Source organism: Condylura cristata, unplaced genomic scaffold (assembly GCF_000260355.1).
Source record: "Condylura cristata isolate star-nosed mole 26May11 unplaced genomic scaffold, ConCri1.0 scaffold00010, whole genome shotgun sequence".
In the NCBI taxonomy this organism is placed as follows: domain Eukaryota; kingdom Metazoa; phylum Chordata; class Mammalia; order Eulipotyphla; family Talpidae; genus Condylura; species Condylura cristata.
In genome coordinates, this window is record NW_004567111.1 from 51,104,701 (window position 1) to 51,125,936 (window position 21,236).

The window sequence follows — 21,236 nt, forward strand, 5'->3', positions numbered from 1 at the left end:
GGAACCTACCAGGAATGGAACTTTTGTTTTAAGATAAATATAGCTGGGGCTGGGGACAAATTTCCTTCAGCTTCTTTTCCTGTGTAAATCTGTTTTGAGAATGTGGCTTTCTTAAAAAGTAGATGTGTAAGATGACCCCAAATGCCAGGAAATGGGTGGGAGGAGGAATAGACGTGGCGTGTGTCTCTGCACACCAAGAAGGAGGTTCTTTACTGACTGCGCTGCCCGCCCTTTGGAGCAAGGCATGACCAAGGGAGGGTGCCCGCTCACAAAAGCAGATTACGTGAGGGCTAGTTTACATCATCTGTTTAAGATTAGGAGTGGCTGCAATAGCGCCCGGGCATTCTGGTGCCAGGCTGATAATACATCTAAATTGGACCATTCACCCTCAAAGTGAAAAGATGCCACAACAACAGTGGACAAATTAGAGCATTCGTTCTTGATGTTCAAGGTGACAAACTTAACTAATCACCCACAGCAGAGAAAAGCTCAGGTGGGCACAACTCAGCCAATCATACGGTGATTCCTTAGAGGGGCTCAGAGCCGGTTCTTGTCAAGGAGCCTCGAGGAAGGTGCTTCCTGGGGGTGCTGTCTGCAAGGTCAGGAAGTCTGGGTGCCATCTGACTGCCTCTCTCCTTTTCTCCAGGAGAAAAGCAGGGGTTGCTGAATGCCAGAGTGGCTGAAGTTGCTCTGGCACAAGTGGGTTGGGAGGGGGCACCACCGGGGACAGCTGCCTCTGTGCAAAGGGTAACCAGCTACCCAGCCCACTGGCTGTTCCCCATTTTGTAGGCCATTGAGTTCTCCCTCCTATTTTCTTCTCCATAAAATGGGCCTCATTAAGTTTTTAAAGAGGATTTTCCTGGTTGCATTTGCCCTAAAGTCCTTTACCTCACATGGAAAGTTTATTAACCATGGCTAAAGCTTACTTTTGTGAAACATTAGAAAAAAAAAAATCATGTAAAGGACTACATGACTACAGCCCACCTCTGCTGTGCTTAGAATCAGGGGTGAATGGAGATTCACCTCTCTCTGCAGAATGCAGATCTGCTGGGGTGGGGGCGGGGGTGTCTAGATAGCAGGTGTGGGAACGCACCAAACATTTCCACGGTTTACTCAGTTAACCTCAAAGCAGATCTTACACTCACGTTACGGCTTGCTAACCGCAATAATGGGACCACAGTTGCAGGGACATTTCCACAGAGATTTATTTTAAATCATGGAGGCAACTTTGCATTGAGTCTCTTACGTTGGTAATGGCTACAGGTACATTTCAGTTAAGAGGAAAGCACAGTGGGAAAGTGAGCAGAGTTTAAGAACATTCACAACATTCAGCAGCATTTGAATGTAGAACTGGATACAGACATTTTAATGTAGGAAACTCTTGCTCAATCCCACCTAATAATCACATTCAGGAAGTCAATTTCAGACTGTTTGGTCTGGTTAGTGGACTCTAGTGGCAGAGAGCATGGCCAAGTCCAGAAGATCAGCTAGAATCACATTTGAGAAATCTATTCCAACTTCTGGCTTTGTACATTCTCAGTCTGACTCTGGGAGAATCTTCTCATTTCAAAAGAAGGAAAAAAGATCTCCCTAAGCCAATGCCCATTGTAGTCAGGTTCTGATGAGATTGCAGGCTGACGGGTGAGCGGAATGGAGTCCATGGCCCTGGTTATGACTAAGTGGTAGGCAGGCACGAACATGGGGCTAGCACCTTCCCCGTTGTCCAGCTAATGGCAGCGTTCATACTTTTCATATATATATATATATACATGTATATATATGAAAAGTGTATATATATATATATATATACACTTTTCATACACACACACATATGTGTATTTTTTGCAAGATGACAGTAGACTGAAAGTCACTTAAAAAGCAAGGCAAGTGGTATAAAATACCATATATTAGAGTACAGTGGTTAGCAGCAACACAAATATGTGGGTCCATGCTTCCTACTGACCTAAGGAGTGTCCATTTAAAAGGAAAACAAACAAACAAAAAAGATCACGTAGATATAAATGAAATACTTAAAAAAAATCTTTCCCTTTTTGTTACAGTTCACCCTTTCATGCTTCCCCAGGAACAACAAAAAGTAAGAATCATAAATAAGCAAGGAGAGATTACAGATCTAACCTTTAACTCAAGCTGCCATTCCTGGACATCTTTTTGTACCATAAAGTCAGGTACACTTTTTGACTCACAGAGGTGAATATTTTGAGGTATCTATTTTTCATGAGATAGTACCATGACTAACTTCCATCTTCACCACCTTTTTTTAAACCTACCTGGCTCTAGATGGAAAAATGCAGGAAGCAATTTACTTGCTGTGACAGAAGACAAAAGCAGTGAGATGCTCTCCTATTTACCCGGGTCAGCCATGTGTACACTGTTCTCTGATAATGGTTCAGGCTGATCCCATATAGACAATATTCATGAAAACACAGGTTTGAGGGACTGGAAGGCAACTGAAGAAGAATGATCACTGAATTCAACTTTTACTCAGGATTTAATCTCTTTTTCACATCTCTAAAGGGGCTGCTATCTCCAATCTCTTCAAAAATTTCCCTGTATATGAGATACAAAAGTAGAATTCCATTACAATTTTGCAAAAATGTTTGGACTCTGCCCTTGTGTGTGAGGCCTAAATAGACCTCTTGGTGGAAATGATAATGTTTGAAGGCAAAATTACAAACTAAAAACCCCAATGGTTGGTAAGTATATAGTTCTTGGTTCTAAAGTTGAACTGAAGCCACAAAGCGAAGAATATTCCCGAATTAAGTTATGGATGTGGTATACTTGGGTACTGAGAGAAAAGGCAAATGGGCATCAAAACAAGACCTGGGGACACTGGACACCTGACACAAAACCATGTCTCTGAGAGGGAGACTTGAGCCCTTTTTACTCACGCTGAATTGAGGGAAATGTTTCTTCCCTCTGAGGGAGTGCCACTGTGAGGAGCTTGTAGTTGCCCCAGTGTGCTGAAACAGTCCATTACTTGAAGAATGATTTAAGGCAGAGAAGGAAATGGAGGGCAGCAGCTAATGCATCAATGGTCTTGTACTGTGTATTCTTTCGATGCTGCAGGTATCTCAAACAATCTCCATGTGCCACGTCACAAGGGCTTTCTGTATTCAAAGAGGAGCTGCTCCATCCCACCATGTAGTTATAGAATTAGTTCATATATTCTTCCAGGCCAATGTGGAATGATTTGCAGCAGCAGCACCTACAGTGAGGGGTTGTTCATCCAGAAAGATGCAAACACCTTCTTTACTGTGGGGCTTGCTCTGGAAAGGGGTAGGTCCTGTCCCTCAGGGCCTAGTTCCGACTCTAGGGTATGGCAAGCTTTCAACAAGCAGCTGGTTGAACCACACTGGAATTTCAAGAACCATCTAGATTACTCAGTGTTCAAATGGACTTATTTCTGCATTTTCCAATCACATTACTAGGTATTAATTTTTCTGTCAGGAAAAACTTAATATTATTTTAAAGGACAGAAAAAAGGATTTTTTTTGTTGCCAGATGCTTTCACTTCAAAGTATAAGTCTTAATGAAGAAAGTCATTTATAGACATTTGAATTACTTTATGAAAACTGAACACCAAGGGTGTCTCAATTAATGAATATACTCAGGAAGTGAAACATAGTATAGAGCTCTTCCTTTGCTTCAAAGTCCAAACACAGGCTTTAAAGATTAATGTTAAGCAAAAATAAATTATACTTTAAAATGATGTAATCTCAAAATACAAAAAAGTGAGGTTCTACCCTAAGAGCAAAATGATGTGGACTCCCTAGGGGCAGTCTTCAGCTAGGGGAAGGAAATCTGTTGCCCCTTGATTTCCACTTAAATTCTGCAATGGGGGTGGTCCATGAGGAAGAGTATAGGGAGTAGTTTATGCTGAGGAAGAAATGTAATAAATCTCACTGCATGGTACCCACCCACTCATTACACAGGGTTGAGGCCTAAGGAAGTGTCAGATTTGCTGACGAGCAGTGGAACAAACCTGGTTCTTGAGAACTCCCTGTCTCAAGGCACTGGAAGTCACTCCTCCCACTCAAGCTATTACCAGTAATGTTCAAAACAACCAATGTTCAAAAACAACTATTCATTGACATTCTTCTTTGAGATTCTCTTGTTTACACTACAGCTGTAACTAACTGCTTGGTAGAACTAAAGTGTTCTGTGTGTTTAGAACATTTTAGATCTCTCAAGAGCCTTTCCAGTTTTGTGATTTTATGATTCTTTGAGTAAGACAAACCAAATGAGAAATGCATCATATGGGCTGACCTTATACAAAAAGACACACAATCCCAAGTATTTAATCTAAAATCTCATTGCCACTGTGAAGACATATCTAGGCAGTTAAAGTTTCAGTAAACATTTCTTTGGAGAAACTGAGAGCACATGATTAGTTTTATCCCACCAAACAAACAGCAGCTCTTTGCGTGGCAGGTACAAAAGTTTTGCCACTTTCTCAGCACAGCCATGTTAGGCATAGATTTTGTAGGATGAAGCAGAAATATATGTAAAGTGCAAGTCTAGTAGGGTAAAACCAGAACTATGACACTGACCCCAGGCAAGAAAAAATCCAAGCGCTGGTGCAAGCTTCCTTTCCTAAAGAACGAAGCCTTTATCCTATAAAATTCTTAGCAGACACCCAACACCAGCACACAGCTCCCCATGAGTTCCAGACACTCGGTGTTAAACGAAGAATTCACTGCATTCCAGACCACAGTTGGCTTGCTAAGCACTTCTTAACAAATTGAAGCATTCACACATGAGAAGGAAAGCGCAGAGTAATGGATTCCTTGACATATCTGTGGTTTAGATCTTGACTCATTAAAGAGTTGTCAAGTGGATGCAACACCTGAGGCTCTGTGGGCTGGGGACAGCCATGCCTGGAGGGACCTGGCTAGAATGAAGGGCAGGGTCAAAGGTCACAGTGACCCCAGTATGTTGTTCATGTGATCCAACAGGGACAATAAAATTCCCAAATGGGATCTGACTATAGTCCTAGCTCAGGATTCAAGCCAGGCTAGCAGGGTGCCTGACCTACCTTCTCTCTAACACTGTGTGTCCTTCTCTGTACAAGCTGAGGTCCAAAGTTCAGGAATAGAAAACAGTTTCATTTCTATCGTTCACTGCTAACACGTAGTTCTCTACTATGTATAATTTAGAAAGTGGCTGCAGGTTTTAGTAATAAACTACAAACCAGATACTTGAACATTCTAAATATAATTCATTTCTGAAAGTCTCTCAGGGCAATCACATGGCAAAGAGTCAGATCAGTTACACAGCTTTGACTGAACGCAAGCAAGGGTTGTGGGGAAGGGAGTGAAGTGACAGGGGGTTGCTGCTTAGATTATGGTCACGTGACCCTGTGGGCCGCAGGCCCAGCTGACGCGATCCCATCTCATGGTTGCTGCACGGGGCACAATAGTATGTGGGTTGTTTCCCAATCCTGCAGCAGCAGAATTATCTCTAGGAAGCCCAAGGGCACACTGGTCTCTATCAGGGGTGGAGCCCAAGTATGCCTGGTAGTATGTCTCCCAGTTAAAAAGTTATGAAAGTCAGGAAGGAATAAATTGCTTTCTAGGAAAAAAAAATCCCAGAATTTTGAACACTATCACCAAATCTTGAAATCACAAGTGAACATGGTACTATGGAGACAGAGCTTCGATAGGGAAGGACAAGTAACTGGCCTGCTTACCTGCAATGTTTTATTTAATCTTATGGGCCACAAGAGACTAGTGATGTCTTGCTGTTCTGACAGGTGAGGACCAAATGAGGTATGTGGAGCATGCTTGGAATGGGTACACTTGCCACTGACTTGAATTCTACTTTTAAAGGTGAAAGTAAGATTTTTAAAAATGACTCCAATATCCCAAGTTGAGTCAGTAGTACCCATATGAATACTTCACAACTTGGGCTGGATTCCCTTAAAATGAGTTCTTCAACTTCATTTTCTAAAGCCCTTTTTCATATTCCCCAAAGCACAAAGCCCAGGCTTCCGGGTTCAGGCTTCCTGCTTGAGATCACAGAGCTGTAGTATGAAAGTATGCAAAGTCTCCCAGTAAAATACATTAGATAAAATAGCTAGTTTTTAAAGAGAAGAAAAAATACTTGGTAAGGAACAGAGCAGGACACAATCTTAATAAGTTAATTTCAAGCTCAGAGGTGATGCCATATGGAAAAACACAGAAGACACTCTGAAGGACGGAGATTTTGGTTTGGTTTGGTTTGTTCTTAATATTGTAAGTGAGGGAAAGCTGTGTCAATGAAACTAAAACAAGGGCTCAGAAAACTCCAACCGAATTAGAAATGATCCAGGCACTGAGGGTCGAAGCTCTGAGTCACGCTGTCTACCTCTGTGGGGACAGTGGTTGCGAGCAGCTTCCTCATAACACTTTCTTTCATGTGTGAAAGAATGGAGCAGTGACAGATGCACAAGGTCATCGCTACTCAAAAAGCACATGGATGGGTCAGACATTGTAAGCAGAACATTCTGCAGGCGTTTCAAGAAGTCAGTTGGTAAATCCACAGTTTGCCAAATCTCTCAAGTGAAGAGGATTTCTAAGAAACAGAAACACTGAGAACAAACAGTGTAAAAAACATACATTCTGGTGAATAGTGGATGAGGGTGAGGGCAGATACAGAGAGAAGATGCTGACCATGTGATCCCATGTGAAGAAAACATGGAAACCACTTTATAATGACCTCAAAGCCCCCAACAGATACTTGCTTCATTTCTGACACACAAAGCAACAACTAAAAAGAAGTACTGAAAATATAAAAATTAATACCTCACCCAGAATGTCCAGTATACTAAAAACAATGTAGCACAGCCAGACTGTATAAACCATTTGTTAAAAAAATATCTTCTTTTATATTGTATGAACAGTTGTAAGAGTCTCTGCATTAAGTGCTCATTGACTGCTCGCCACGGTGTGTGTAGGTAATATGCAAACTCAGGGAGGTTCTTCTCTCTTCTTGCATGTCTGCTTTTCAGTTCCAGCAATGGTTTGGATTAGAACAATAGATTCTTGAGTAAATACTATCTTTCTAATGTCTGGGAGGGCCATCAAGACACTACCGGGGTCATGTCCCACAACTGTCAAAAGAAAACAAAGAATACAATGAACCAAAATTGAATGTTGTTGAGGATAAACAATCCTTTTAACTGAATTCAAGGCAAACTTTCAGAAAATAACTAACTGCTATACTAACATTAGTTCTAAATCTATAAAAAAGTGTTTTTTGATTAAAAGGTCAAGTATAAACTTGAAAAACATGATAATGATAATTGGACTTTTTAATTCAGCAAGTGGAAAATAAAGGCAAGTTAGATATTTAAGGAAGGAACATACTAGACATGAGAGGAGCACCAGGGGACTGCCAGGCCCTTTCCATATCTTATCTTAGGTAATCTTCTGTACAACCCCCTAAGATGCCTCACTTTCAAAAATAAAGTGACAAAGGCTCCAAAAGTTTACTTTAAATTTGCTCATAGCTAGTAAGGTATAGCAGCTTCCAAAGGGAGTTATTTTAACTACCTCAACCTATTGCTGATCCCAAGAGTGGACCAGAAGGGATTCTGGAAGTACGGCTCAGGGTACAGCTGAGCCAGTGCCTCTGTGTTGGCCAGGGAGTGAAGCAGGTGTGGCCCTTCTGCCCTGGGTCACCATATATGTTGTCAGCACTGTCCTTGGAGAACCCCTGGAGGAATGCTTCTAGATTAACTGATCTCACAGGGAAAATATCTTGTTTATTACCTGTTGGCTTATTCAAGTCTTACCATTCATTCAACTCAAATCTCACCTCCCCACAAGCCGTCTTTAGCAACACCACCTCCTTCTACTGAACCCTTAAAAGTTATTCTGGGGCCCTCCTTGCTAGCGCAGCGGGTTAAAACACAGTACTAAGAAGCTAAAGCCACTTCAGCATGAGTTTGATCCCCGCCTGCCCTGGAGGTGATCCTTAAGGCATGGCAGACCTCTCCTGACCCGCCCGCTGCTTCCCTCAGCAGTGTACTCAGTCAGTCAGCCTGTTCTACTCGCCACTCTGTCTCTGGTGAATCCTCTTAATGCTCCTGCACCTCTGGCCTGTACCCCAGTTCTGTATGCATAAATAAATAAATTTTTTTTAAAGATTTATTTATTTGTGCATACAGAACTGGGGTACAGGCCAGAGACTCAGGGGTGGCGAAAGACTTCACCAGAGACAGAGTGGAGAGCAGAACAGGCAGATCGACGAAGTACACTGCTGAGGGCAGCAGCGGGCTGGTCGGGAGAGGTCTGCCACGCCATGTGGTCACCTCCGGGGCAGGTGGGAATCGAACTCATGCGGAAGTGGTTTCAGCTTCTTACTGCGGTGCTTTAACCCGCTGCACCACCAGGGAGGGCCAATAAATAAATTTTAAAAAAGAAAGTAATTCTGGTCTGTATAGTACATGTGACCTATCACTAACTGTCATTTTAAGTGTGTGTTCTCAGTAGATTAGCCTTTGCTTGCAGGCTGGTGTGGTTGTCTTATTTTGTTGTGGGCAGTCAGGTCTTAGCACTGGGCCTTGCCTATAATACATTCTCAAAAATGCTCACTGCCAAGGATAACATTTTGAGTAGATGTCACATAATCTTGGTGCTCCTATATATTCACAGGGCCAAAAATAGAAAGCTTCTAAAATAAGATGATGTTCTACAGCAAACTAAAATGCTTCTGCATAGCAAAGGAAACTACATACAAAATATAAGACAACTTACAGAATGGGAGACAGTATTTGCAAGTCATATAATCTGATGAGGAATTAATATCAAGACAGCTAAAGAACTGATACAACTCAGTAATGAAAAACAAAAGCAAACATGAAAAACCAAGTAATCTGATTAAAAACTGGGAGAAGGTTACAACTGAGATGGGAAAAGGTACAAAATAAATTATTATATTATTAAAAAAAAAAAACTGGGCTAAGGACCTGAATAGACATTTTTCTAGTGAAGACATACAGATGAACAATAGGTGTATAGATAGTTTCTTAACATCACTAACCACTAGGGAAATGCAAATTAAAATAAAAATGGGCTACTACCTATTAGAATACCGACTATCAGAAAGATAGGCGATAAGCACTAGTGAGGTGTGGAGAAAAAGGAACCCTTGTATCCTGTTGGTGGGATGTAAATTGATGCTGTCACTATGGAATACAGTAGGAAGGTCTTCCAAAAAGTTAAAAATAAAACTATTGAACTAGAACCACATGACCTAGCAATTCCACTTGGGGGTTATTTATTTGAAGGAAATGAAAATTCTGAATCCAAATTGCACCTATGTTTACTGCAGCTAAAACATGGAAGCAACCTAAGTGTCCACTGATAGATGAATGGCTAAAGAAAACGTGGTATATCTGAACCAGGGAACATTATTCATTCAGCCATAAAAAGGAAAACTTTGCCACTTGTGAAAATAGGAGTGTCTTTGAGGACATGCTCAGTGAGGTGAGTGAAACAGAGAAAGGCCATTACTGAATGATCTCACTCACACGTGGTACATGAAAACAAAACAAAACAAAACACCCACGCTCATAGAGGCAGAGTAGATGGTGTTTGTGGAATAGATGAAATAGGTGAAGGGAATCGAAATGGAGAGCACAGTAACTATCAGCAATACTGTATCAACATATTTGAAAGCTGCTAAGAGATGGTAGATCTTAAAAGTCATCATTAGAAAGAAAAATGGGTTTGGTGATAGATAGTAACTTGAATTACTGTGATCATTTCACAATATGTACAAAAATACTGAATTATTGTTATATATCTGAAACGAATGCTATGTCAATTACATTATAGTTCAATAAAAAAAAAAAGTATTGCTGATAATCAACTAAAAACAAGGGCCATCCTACCTTAATAACCTTGTCAGTCCCAGCAGTCAGTAACCACCCTCTGGTCGCATCGAAATGCACATGCACGATGTTGTGCTTGCTGTCATGGAAGGTCGCTGTGGGTGCGCGTCTGCAAGGAGCGAAGAAGGTTTTGGAGAGTAAAGGGAGGTGGCATGTGAATGCCGGCCATCAGGGGTGACATTTACTGCTTGTGTTTAGCCAAACGGCTAAAATTGCTTCACTGTTAATACTGCCCCTCAGCAAAAAACTTTATTCCCTGGGGACTTATTATTAAAACAAAACAACAACAAAAGGCAAAGGAATTCTTCTTTATCTAATGGGAAAGAGGTAATGATGTTCCTACGAATTCTTCTGGAGAACTTGTTGCTCTGATAGAATCTGTGCTTTTGACAAATTAAAAAAAAAAACTGTATATTGTTGCTAAGTTTGATCACAGAAAGAATTGCTAGCAACAATCTTTGCCATTTTATTAAAAAAAAAAAAAAAATCACACTTGGGCCCTCCCTGGTGGCGCAGCGGGTTAAAGCACAGCACAAAGAAGCTTAAGCCACTTCTGCATGAGTTCGATCCCTGCCTGCCACGGAGGTGACCACATGGCGGGGCAGACCTCTCCTGACCCGCCCGCTGCTCCCCTCAGCTGTGTACTTTGTCAATCTGCCTGTTCTGCTCCCCGCTCTGTCTCTGGTGAATCCTCTCACCCTCCACATCTCTGGCCTGTACCCTAGTTCTGTACGAATAAATAAAACAATCTTTAAAAAAAAAATCACACTTGTTAAAAATGCCTAAGATTTTACTATTATTTGCTAGAAGGGCCACGGAGGGTTTCCCCTTATGCCTGGTTAACTGCAGACTAGTTTTCTGTAGTATTCTGATGGTTTAACAAGTGGAACAATATATAATTAAGCACTGCCATACACGTTATTTGTTTTGTGTTTTTTAATCTCCACATGATTTCAGTAAGGAGGGTAGATAATCTGGAGGCAATGCCAATGCTTTCAGGGAGAAGGGGCATGGGTCGCGGGGAGGCCCAGCTGCTCCCCCCCACCCTCCCCGGTCCCCACTCCTCTGCAGTGCTCCCTGAAGATGGCCATTTTCTTCTTTACTATAGATCACTTGTAGGGCAAATTTCCAGCCTACTAAAGTGCACTTACAATGTTTAGAATCAGAGATTTAGGCTTAATTTGCAGCTGCTTATACTTTCTAGGTCTGTGTCTTTTTAAAATGAAGAATGAAACCAGACTATTCTTGCAGCTTTTCGCAGCTCTCTAATTTCATGAGCAGTCACAGCTTCCATGGTGTATGAGTGGGAAACAGCCCATGAACATTAAAAGCTTCCTTATACAAGGGCATTTTAATTTATATTTGATGTGGCTAAATAAGAACACAAAGTGCAAGTTAGGGTCATTTATACTGTATGAGAGTGCTTTATTTATTAATTTACTAAGCATTTAAGACACCTATCTCATACTTAAATGATTCTCCTTTACATGAGGTGCTGGGGAGAGAGGGGGGTGAAAATTAGGCACACAAGTTTCCTATGAGCCTAGTCTACAATTCACTAAGAGCATTCCGTTTACATCTGGGGCTGCTTGCGAACTGCTGATACAGATCTATGCCATCCTGCAAAGCATATACTGGGACAGTATGTGAGGTCCTAGTTACTGGATTAGACAAGCTAGATGGAGCAGCATTTGCCTCTTAGGCTTAGCTTTTGCTGGAAAAGGAAAACCTCCTGGAGCCTGCAGGCTGATTCGGCCCCTGTAAAGATAGCAGCTTGGGCCAGAAAGAGAACTTTGGGTTCCATATGCCAACTATGCCAACTATCAACGAAATAAGGAGACAGAGGTTTTGCAGAACATCTACTTTCAATGCATGTAGCACTGGGACCTGGCACAGAGATAAGGCTTTGCACAGCCCCTTTCTTCTCACAAGATGACACAGACTTGCTGATGGGAAGGAAGGTTCTGCTCAATGGACTCTAAACCCGTGGTAACTGGGGCCCTGCTGGTTATGGGGGCAGCGCTGGCTGCAGCTCTCGCCTTAACCCTGGTGATCCTGCAGACAGCTGAACTTACTCTTCATCTGTGATGGCCTCGTGGCAGCTGTCACAGACTCTGACTTCAAACTCGAAGCCCATCAGAGGGATGGAGGAGCGCTTGGAGCTGCACTTGCCGCAGACCGCCTTCCCGCACTTGCGGCAGTGGTGCTGCAGGGAGAGAAAGGAGACTGCTGCAGCACCCCCACGCCCCCTCTCTGGGGGGCCGGGAGCAAGCAACAGCATTCAGATAAGGATGCTAAACTAGACTGTTCCAGAAAACTGAAGGAACACACCAGGTGTGCCCTCTTTCTGCACTATTTACACAGCTTGAGGACTGTTGGGAAGCATCTGACTGGGTCACTTCCCCTTCCCCTACTCTTGGTCCTTTCTAATTCAGTCTAGAGCAAGCACCCAGCACTTGGGTTAAAGCTAGGTACACTGAGAAAGTGCCAGCTCCAGAGCTTATGCTGCTGGGTGAAGGAGAATGTGATGAAGCCTGCTTCAATCCATGGTCTATACTCTGACCGTGTTCAAGCTAAGTCACTGTGATTTGACTTCCAGGGGGACAACCAGAGCCAACGATGGAATTAGATTAAAAATGCTGTATGAATAGGGGCCTCCCTGGTGGAGCACTGGGTTAAGTCTCAGTGCTATTGAGTTAACACCAGCCACTGCAGCTTGAGTTCGATCCCCAGCCCGGGAGCTGACCCACATGGCACAGCCTGTCTCACATGCCGCTCCCTGCTCCTCTCAGCAGTGTGTTTCAGTAGATCTGCCTGTTCTGCTTTCCACTCTGTCTCTTGTGAATCTTCTCACCCCCCACATCTCTGGCCTATACCCCAACTTTAAAAAAAAAGCAGATCTAACTAAACTAAGACGGGAGGAAGTGAAATTATTAAAGAAGGAATAAATTCACCAGTGCTTTCAGGGTAACTTACTCCAATTGGAACTGCTATGCAGGGGTGCTATGTCTTCTAAGATCACACAGAAAGTTTTTCCTACACTATTACATTTTGATGAAGCATCCATTTGACCTACCTGTCTCAGACCAATTTTTTTACTGTCCCACATTTGCTTGAAGTTCCAGAAAAAAGGCTGATCACACTTTTGGCAGGAATCACTGTCTAACCACTCAGGAGTCTTGTCAAACAAAACATATAACAGGTCACAGTGAGAAGCAGTGAGGACAATGGAACCACTGACATTGATAAAACAGAAATCAGAATGTGATTATTAAGTAACAGAAGTGTGATTTAACCACCATTTAAAAAACACTTGCGGGCCTTCCCTGGTGGTGCAGTGGCACAGCACTAAGAGGCTAAGGCCACTTCAGCATGAGTTCGATCCCCCCCCCAACCCCCGGAGGTGACCACATGGCACGGCAGACCTCTCCTGACCTGCCCACTGCTCCCCTCAGCAGTGTACTTCATCAGTCTGCCTGTTCTGCTCCCCACTCTGTCTCTGGTGAATCCTCTCACCCTCCCCATCTCTGGCCTGTACCCCAGTTCTGTATGCATAAATAAGTCTTAAACAAAAATAAACCACTTGCTGGGCAAGATGAAGCAGAAAGAACATGGGGGCAGGTACAACACCACAGCATCTAGAGACTGTACTCGGAAAAAAACAAAAACATAAACAGAGGGCTGGAAGACCCACATTTTCACAAGAAAGCGAGATAGAAAATATCAGAGAGGGTAGGAAAAGTTGAAAAAATCCTTCCTGGAACACCACTCAGGCACTTTGACCCAAGAGAGGGGGGAAGGCTGAAATATGGGGTCTCTTTCCAAGGACCACAGGGCTTACTCTCAAGCGGGGGAACCAAGATCCTGGGAAGTGCATTTGAGAGAGGAATTCACACAGCCAGGTGTGGAAAACAGAGGGTCTTTCTTTAGGGAGCACCAGAACTCTGGAGAGCAGAGATTTAGGGCAAAGTGCTAGGGGAGCAGAAAGAGAAAACATATACAGATTTAATGGGGTGGTGGTCGTGGAGGGGTGGTAGCTGTATTTGGTAAACCGGTGGGGGAAAAACAGGGAGGGATTGTTTTCCGGTGAAAACAGATGACTTCCCTGGGCTCTCCCCTGGCGGAGTACAGCCAGCAAGGGCAAAGGCCACATGCTGTTCACTGCCATCCCCACAGATGAAAAGAGAATTTTGGAGCCCTTGGAAGGATTTTACAGGTACTTCATGCTGAATCAGTGGACAAACCAGTAGACAGGGAAATAGCAACTGAGTCTCCTAGCCACAGAGTGACACTGCAGCACGTGCCAATGCCGAGGAGCCCTTCACCCCGCTCTTCTGGGCACAGAGTCCGTGTTTACAGGCGCGCATGCGCCCACCACCAAGGAGGCGTGCATGGCCACGGGTGCTGGCCAGAGCCAATGCCAGAAGGTCGGAAAAAAGCCTGACTTGATTTCACTCCATTTTCCCTACACCATTCCAGTAGAAGCCAACCTGAGAGGAGGGTTATAGGGTGAAGCGTCTCACACAGTCACCAGCGATGCCGGAGGCCACTGGACAGCCCCAGACCAAGAGACAGCACTGATTCCCAGAAGGGACCGGCAGTTTGAATCTCCAAGCTCCTGGTGCAGGCACCTGGTGTCTGAATCTTTGGGGGACTCCCTATTGGTGGAATTTGTGGGGCGCACAAGGCTGCCCGCCCACCTGTGGCTCCCTATAGAGGGCTCACAGGAGAGGTTCTCTTTATGGTTGGCTTCAAAGTTCAGTGAAACACCTGCCCCACCAGTGCTTGGGCCTTTGCTAGTATTACCTTCACCTCCAGTGCTTGCTGCCTTCCAATTCAGTTAACGGCGCCACCCACACTTGGAGTTTGTGCCTCTGGGGGAAAGTTCTGCTTGTGGAAGCTGCTTGAACAGCCCCCTGTGCTCCCTCCCAGGTGGCAGCACCTTCCAGGATTGAGAGAGGTCTGCAAGGGAGGCCATTTTCTAGCACTGGTATGCACAGTCCTTGGAAAATGTCTGCCTGTCACCCTCCTGTCACCACTATTAGGAACGGTAGCCTGTCTGCAATCCAATCCTGTACCTCCCAGAATGCTCTGCTCCTGCACAGGCCTCTGGGGAAAATTAGGTTTGCAGAATCTTGTGATCAGAGTTTGGCTGAGGTGAGGTGAGTAGGGGAGGTGTCAATGTTCATCTGAGGCTGCAAGGAAAGCTCTAAAGAAGGAACTAAGGAGAGGGAAGTTGCAGATTTCCTCTTAGGGACCCAGAGCCCCTAGGGAGGCTTGAGCTCTTGGTATTCTTTAGCTGCATACCAGTTTTCCATGTTGTGCCCTGTGCAGAAGCTTCATTTTATAAAGCAACAGGCAGCTCAGTATCTCTGGCCTACAACCTGGAATCTTGATACAAGGCCACCACATCAAGATAAGAAAAAACACTGTTTAGCTTCACCCACAGAAATGGACAGACTATGAAGTAAAATCAAGAAACAGAGAAATGCATCCCAAATGATGGCACAAAGCAAAACCAGTGCGGAAAATATCTTAATACAATAGTAGTAGGTGATCTACTTGAAGAGTCAGAGTAACAGCCCTGAGGACGCTCACTGACACGAGACCTGGGATACTGTGTATATATACACTGACAGTGTAAGTACACATTTAACCTACAGGCTGTCAGCTTCTCTTCTCAGACTGCTCCTACAGTCCAGTGCTAATGCTGAGTATCACCTCTCCTGTTCACCTGGTCCTCATTTTTTGTTTCTTGTCCTGGTCAGAGCACGTCTGGCCCTCCCATTTCTCAGCACTATGTTCTACAAAGCTTTTGCCGAGGACAGCAGCCAACACTGACAATACCCCTTCCAAAATATCCAGTACTAATACTCTGTTACATGGGCTGTAACTGAATCACTTATACCATTTAATGCTTTTTGAGGTTTTTCTCCTTTACCAGAAAACTTGCCAGCCTACAGAGCAGGGACTGAATCCTTACCTGTGTCAGACCTCTGGAGGTAAGCACTGCACAGCACTTGATATATTCAGGAAGCAGCTCCCACACCCACCTCAGGGGATTATGGGGTAAGGTATTATATTATGAGCACTGCTCATTTAGAGCTAGGAATCACTCAAGATTCCAGTCAGCAGGTACTGAGTGTCAATATACTTGTGTATCAAAGCACAATGGCCCAAAGGACTGCTTAAGCAACCTCCTGGCATTGTATCTGAAAATCACGTCTTTATTCTCCTTTGGGCTTTTGCCCATCCAGGGTGGAGGTTGTATACCGAGGGAAAAGGGCCACTGGTCCCTTCCTCCCTTATTCTGGTAGGTTAGGCTAGGACAAGGTCAGGCACCTATAGGTGTGGGTATGGCTGACCTGCACCTGCAACAGTCTGAGATGCAGAATTACCACTCACAGGGCAGGTGGGGGCGTGGCCTGCACATTGTACCAATTTCCCTGACTTTACACAGATGGGGCCACCTGGCACTTTCAAAGCAATATGCTACAGTTCCCTACTTCCTAACAGTAATATAATTTTAATTAATTACTAATAGAGCTCCCATGGATCTATGATTTGAGCAAATCAAGCTTTAATCTTTTTTTTTTTTAAAGATTTATTTATTTATGCATACAGAACTGGAGTACAGGCCAGAGGCTCAGGGGTGGTGAGAGGATTCACCAGAGGCAGAGTAGGGAGCAGAACAGGCCGACTGAGAAGTATACTGCTGAGGGGAGCAGCGGGCAGGTCAGGAGAGGTCTGCTGTGCCATGTGGGTCACCTCCAGGGCAGGCAGGGATCAAACTCATGCTGAAGTGGCTTTAGCCTCTTAGTGCTGTGCTTTAACCTGTTGCGCCACCAGGGAGGGCCCGCTTTAATCTTCTTAAGCATTAAATTACTGGTTTTTTTGAAAGGCATTGTGGGTAACAGCAACTACTCTCTTGAAAGGAAATTGGGGTGAGAGCATGGAAAGAAATTGGGAAATCGTTTTTGTCTTTTTAAAATGTTGCTTTTATAGTTCTGGCATCCTGCGAAGAAATTCATGAGAAGAATATATACTGTTGAAGGGAAAGTTTACCTACCATCATACTAGGAAAATGATTAACTTCAGGGGATATTCAGTAAACACATGAATTATTAGAATTTTCAAATAGGGGCCCTCCCTGTTGGCACAGCGGGTGAACACAGCACTAAGAAGCTAAAGCCACTTCAGCATCAGTTCGATCCCTGGCCCTGGAGGTGACCCACATGGTGCGACAGACCTCTTCTGACCCGCCCAATGCTCTCCCAGCAGTGTACTTCGTCAGTTGGCCTGTTCTGCTCCCCATTCTGTCTCTGGTGAATCCTCTTACTGCCCCTGTACCTCTGGCTTGTACCCCAGTTCTGTATGCATAAATACATCTTTTAAAAGAACTTCTTTTTCAAACATGAAAAAAGAAAATCATAAGAAAAAGAATGCTATGATAAAACTAAATATGTGCTTAAAAATGACTATATATTTCTGGAGAACTGTTTAGACTATGACTCAAAGACAAAAATTATGATTTCTAATATTTTTATTAATACTAAAGAGTTTTACTTCTATCAAATATCACTCTTGACACACAAGCCACCATTTTCCTCAATAACATAAAACACGAGCTTTGTTTTTAATGGCATTTTATAGAAAAGGGCTCATCTCCTGAACATACACAGTTCCTTTTGCTCAGCTGAGCTTTTGCTCCAATGATACATTTAAAATCTTAGTCTCACTTGAATTCTTCTAGTATCTCCATTACTTGAATTTTACACACCAATCTGTGAGATATAAGAAAATTTGGAAGCTTCTTTTATTTTAGAAAGAATTTCTTTATTCTCTGACATGTCTTATTTCATGGTTTAATCGTAAAAGAAATAAGAAATGAGCATGAGGGCAGGCTCCGCAGAGCTGAGTCCAGGGGCCATAAGGAGCAGCTGTGTCACCTACCTCCTGCCTCTCCACGTCCATGTTCCAGACGACAATTCCACCGTCAACCCCACAGGAGATGAGCTGCCGCGTGTGCTGCGCATAAGAGAGAGCCTGGACTTTGTCACTGTGAAAGAAACCAAGGGTTGTGATAGCTCAGAAGAGCAAATGAAAGCACCACAGCAGGAAGCATCACAGACAATGAACACACGTGTCCCCAGCCCTCCCCCCCCCCCCCCCCAGCGCAGATCTTAGAAGCAGGATTGAAGTGTCTGCATGCTACCAATCAGAAGAGTAGCCCAGATTAAAAAAATTTTAAATGCTAATTGAGGCTTCAGAAGGAGGTAGTCTTTGTTAGTCACCAATTCTCAAGAGGTTAAGCTGGTTGTTGAACTTGCTGAACTGCTAACAGTTTATTGGCTCCTTCCTTAATCAAGTAAAGATTTTTGCCTTGTGTTTAAGTAGTAGTTATTCAAGATTCATGATTTTCCTTTAAAAGGATCTATTTTAAAGTTTTGTAGGTCAGCTTTGGAAGCTGATTTACCTGATTTACCTGACAGGAAAGCTGTCTCTGAGGTGGGAAACAGATTATAGCTGCTTAAGCCTACAGATGACATTTCTCAGCCGCCAGGGAGAATCCAAGACACAAGAGAGGTCCACGGACTCTCTATTTTTCTAATCTGCATTCTCTCTCTATGGATTTTGTGCTTTATTTTTTTTCTTGTTCATACATGGCTGACAATGATGGAGAATTCAGTTTTATGGTCAATACTTGAAGATTAGCAACAGATTACAGAGAACTTTTCTCCACTGGGTAAGAGAGAAGAGGAAATCTAGCTAGTTTCTTGGTTGTTTTCATCTGAATATTTTTCTACTTTTGGAGTTTAACTCAATTAAAAATTCTGTGCCCACTGGGAAGGAGATTTTGAAATCTGTACTGACTTTTTGTTGAAGATGTGTGTTCTTTTGACCTGTGACTGAAACTGTAGAACTAAAGTATTAAGCTCTGCACGTTTGTGCCCACAATTCAGAGACCATTACCGCATGTGTATTGAATGTTTTCAATTTCCACAGGGCATCCATAAACTAGATTATAAGATTAAGATTCTAAAACCTTTTAAGATTTTAATAAATTGCTTTGTTTGGCTTGTAAGCAAGTGATTATATAAACCAAGTATTCCTAAACTTCACAGAAAACAAGAAAATATTAAATTTACAAATATTTCACTAAAGTGTAAATTTATTTTTGAGTATGAAAGAGCAGAATAAAGGACAAATTTGGAAAAGGAATTTCATTTGCTTTGTCTGCAAAAATGCTATAAATTCTGGCATAATTCCATTTTTCTTTATTTATTGATTAGTGTCTTTGATGACAATGCAAAAGGATATTCTTTACCTTCTATGGAATTTGTTTCGTTAGCAGAGATCCTGTGTCTCACCAAGATTATTTCCAGAGCTTTATGTTGACTTAAAGTCTCTAAAATTCCTTTAACAATTCTTTTGGTTTTTGTCTTTCCAGACTGAACCTCATGTTTTGAAAAAATAAATAAAAATTTTTGGGTACTAAAGGTAAAATGTTAACATTTCTGAAACTATGTTGTATGGGAAGACGGTGTAGATTTGCCAATGCTCTCACTGTCTATAATAAATATTCTCAGGGCAAATAATAATCAAATCTCATAGGAAACAATGTGCAAAAGAACGCACATCTTCAACAAAACATTAGTACAGATTTCAATACATTTTACTCTTCTTTAGTCTCATTTATTTTACTGTAATTGTACCAGTAAAAATTAAAGCCTCTATAATCTGCAAATGACTTTTCTATTACTCTGATAGTTGACTGAAGGCTCTGTTATAAAAGCTACAGGCTAGAAATGGCGATATCAACGTTTCATGGAAAAGGGTTGCCTATACCAGATGTTTTTAAATGTTGATATTTCAAAGACCAGATTCATGGGCAAAGGGTAAGAGGCTGACATTGCTGAGACACTTTCAAATGCGGTAGTAGGCTGTGTCCAGTCTTCCTTGATTTCTGGACACTTTTAGTCTAGATGCAGATGATTGCATGAATATGGACTGCAAGCCAGAAACCAGTAAAACAAGAATAAATCACACAGAACTGAATGAGCACGAGGGAAAATTTATGGTGGTTATTTATCTGGAATGTTGATTTTTTTTAATGTTTTGTTTTCTAAACACATGAGGATGCCTTTTTTCTTATATTTTTAACACTATCTCTAACCTACCATTAAGTAAATTCTGTTTTTATAGACTAAATTGAAACATTTACAAATAATATCCAATATTTACTTACCTCTCAGAATTCAGCTCTTAGCCCTCTTAATAGTCAATTTGCATAGGGTCAATTAGAATCTATCCACAGGACAACATAGGCAAATCAATCAAACAAGCCAGTCCGTACCTGAAGTATCAATTTTAGAATGATGATGGTAACTGAATCAAATATGACTAGTGACTTTGAAGAATTCATAGAGCCATTGGCTACCACACCCTCCCAGGAAAACTGACCTAATACTTGGTTTTCAGGGAAGGAAGCTACCAGGCCAGCACATATTTGGAACCTAGAGGAATTCAACCAAGCTTTTAAGTAGGTCAAATATAGTGGGGTTTCTTGGGCTTAGCTTCCTAGCTGTGGACTTTGAAAAAAATCTAATACAAAATTCTTTATAAAAACATTGAGACAGAGATTAATTTTCATGAGTTTCACTGTTATTTATTGGTGGGTGGCTCTCTTTCTGGAAAGCAAATCCAAGAAGGCCTTTTTTCTTCTTTTTTTACTGTGATCAACAAGTCTTTTTTGAGATTATTACGATTATAGAGATAAAGGGAGAAGTATCAGGTGGACTATGAAGGCTTTTGCAGTGGGCACCAAGGACTGGGTATCTTTTCAATGGAATGTTAGGTGTTGTCTAGCACACCTTTATCTGTTTCTACTGGCCTCTGACCTTTCCCTGTATTTAACTTAGTTACTTTGTAAGTCTGTAAGTTACAAAGACTGTTATTATTGCAAAAAAATCTTGCCAGTGAAGATGCCTGGCCTACCCTTCCCATGGTAGAATCCAATTGTGAATTCACTTACAAATGTATTGCAGTATTCTCTAGTACCTGTGTGTATATCTAGTCTTTGATTTTCCTTTGAACTACTTGTCATCTTACCAGTTCCTTTATTAATTAATGACTAATATAAAATCCTTGACAGCTATTCATTTTTAAAAAATCAATTATTTCTCTCCTGGTTGTTGTTTTATACATTTGAGAGCATGGAACACCACCATTCTCATATTCAGGAGCAGAAAGGAAAATCTATCTAGTTGAACTGACTCAGAAACCTGTGATTTGAACTACATTTCATTTGTTAAGGCACCTTGATACATATCAATGA

General features: G+C 42.3%; 1 protein-coding gene across 1 annotated transcript in view; it reads right to left on the reverse strand.

Annotated features, from left to right (window-relative positions):
- Positions 1-1,187: 1,187 nt before the first annotated feature.
- The window catches only part of WDFY2 (WD repeat and FYVE domain containing 2), a 164,885-nt gene continuing 144,836 nt past the window's right edge, over positions 1,188-21,236 (reverse strand). Inside the window, exons 8-12 of the mRNA XM_004680236.2 lie at positions 17,852-17,957; positions 12,975-13,076; positions 11,974-12,104; positions 9,899-10,007; positions 1,188-7,111 (exon numbers count right to left, since the gene is read on the reverse strand). Coding sequence (XP_004680293.1) covers positions 7,082-7,111; positions 9,899-10,007; positions 11,974-12,104; positions 12,975-13,076; positions 17,852-17,957 — 478 coding nt within the window. The 3' untranslated portion in view covers positions 1,188-7,081. The remainder of the gene's footprint in view (positions 7,112-9,898; positions 10,008-11,973; positions 12,105-12,974; positions 13,077-17,851; positions 17,958-21,236) is intronic.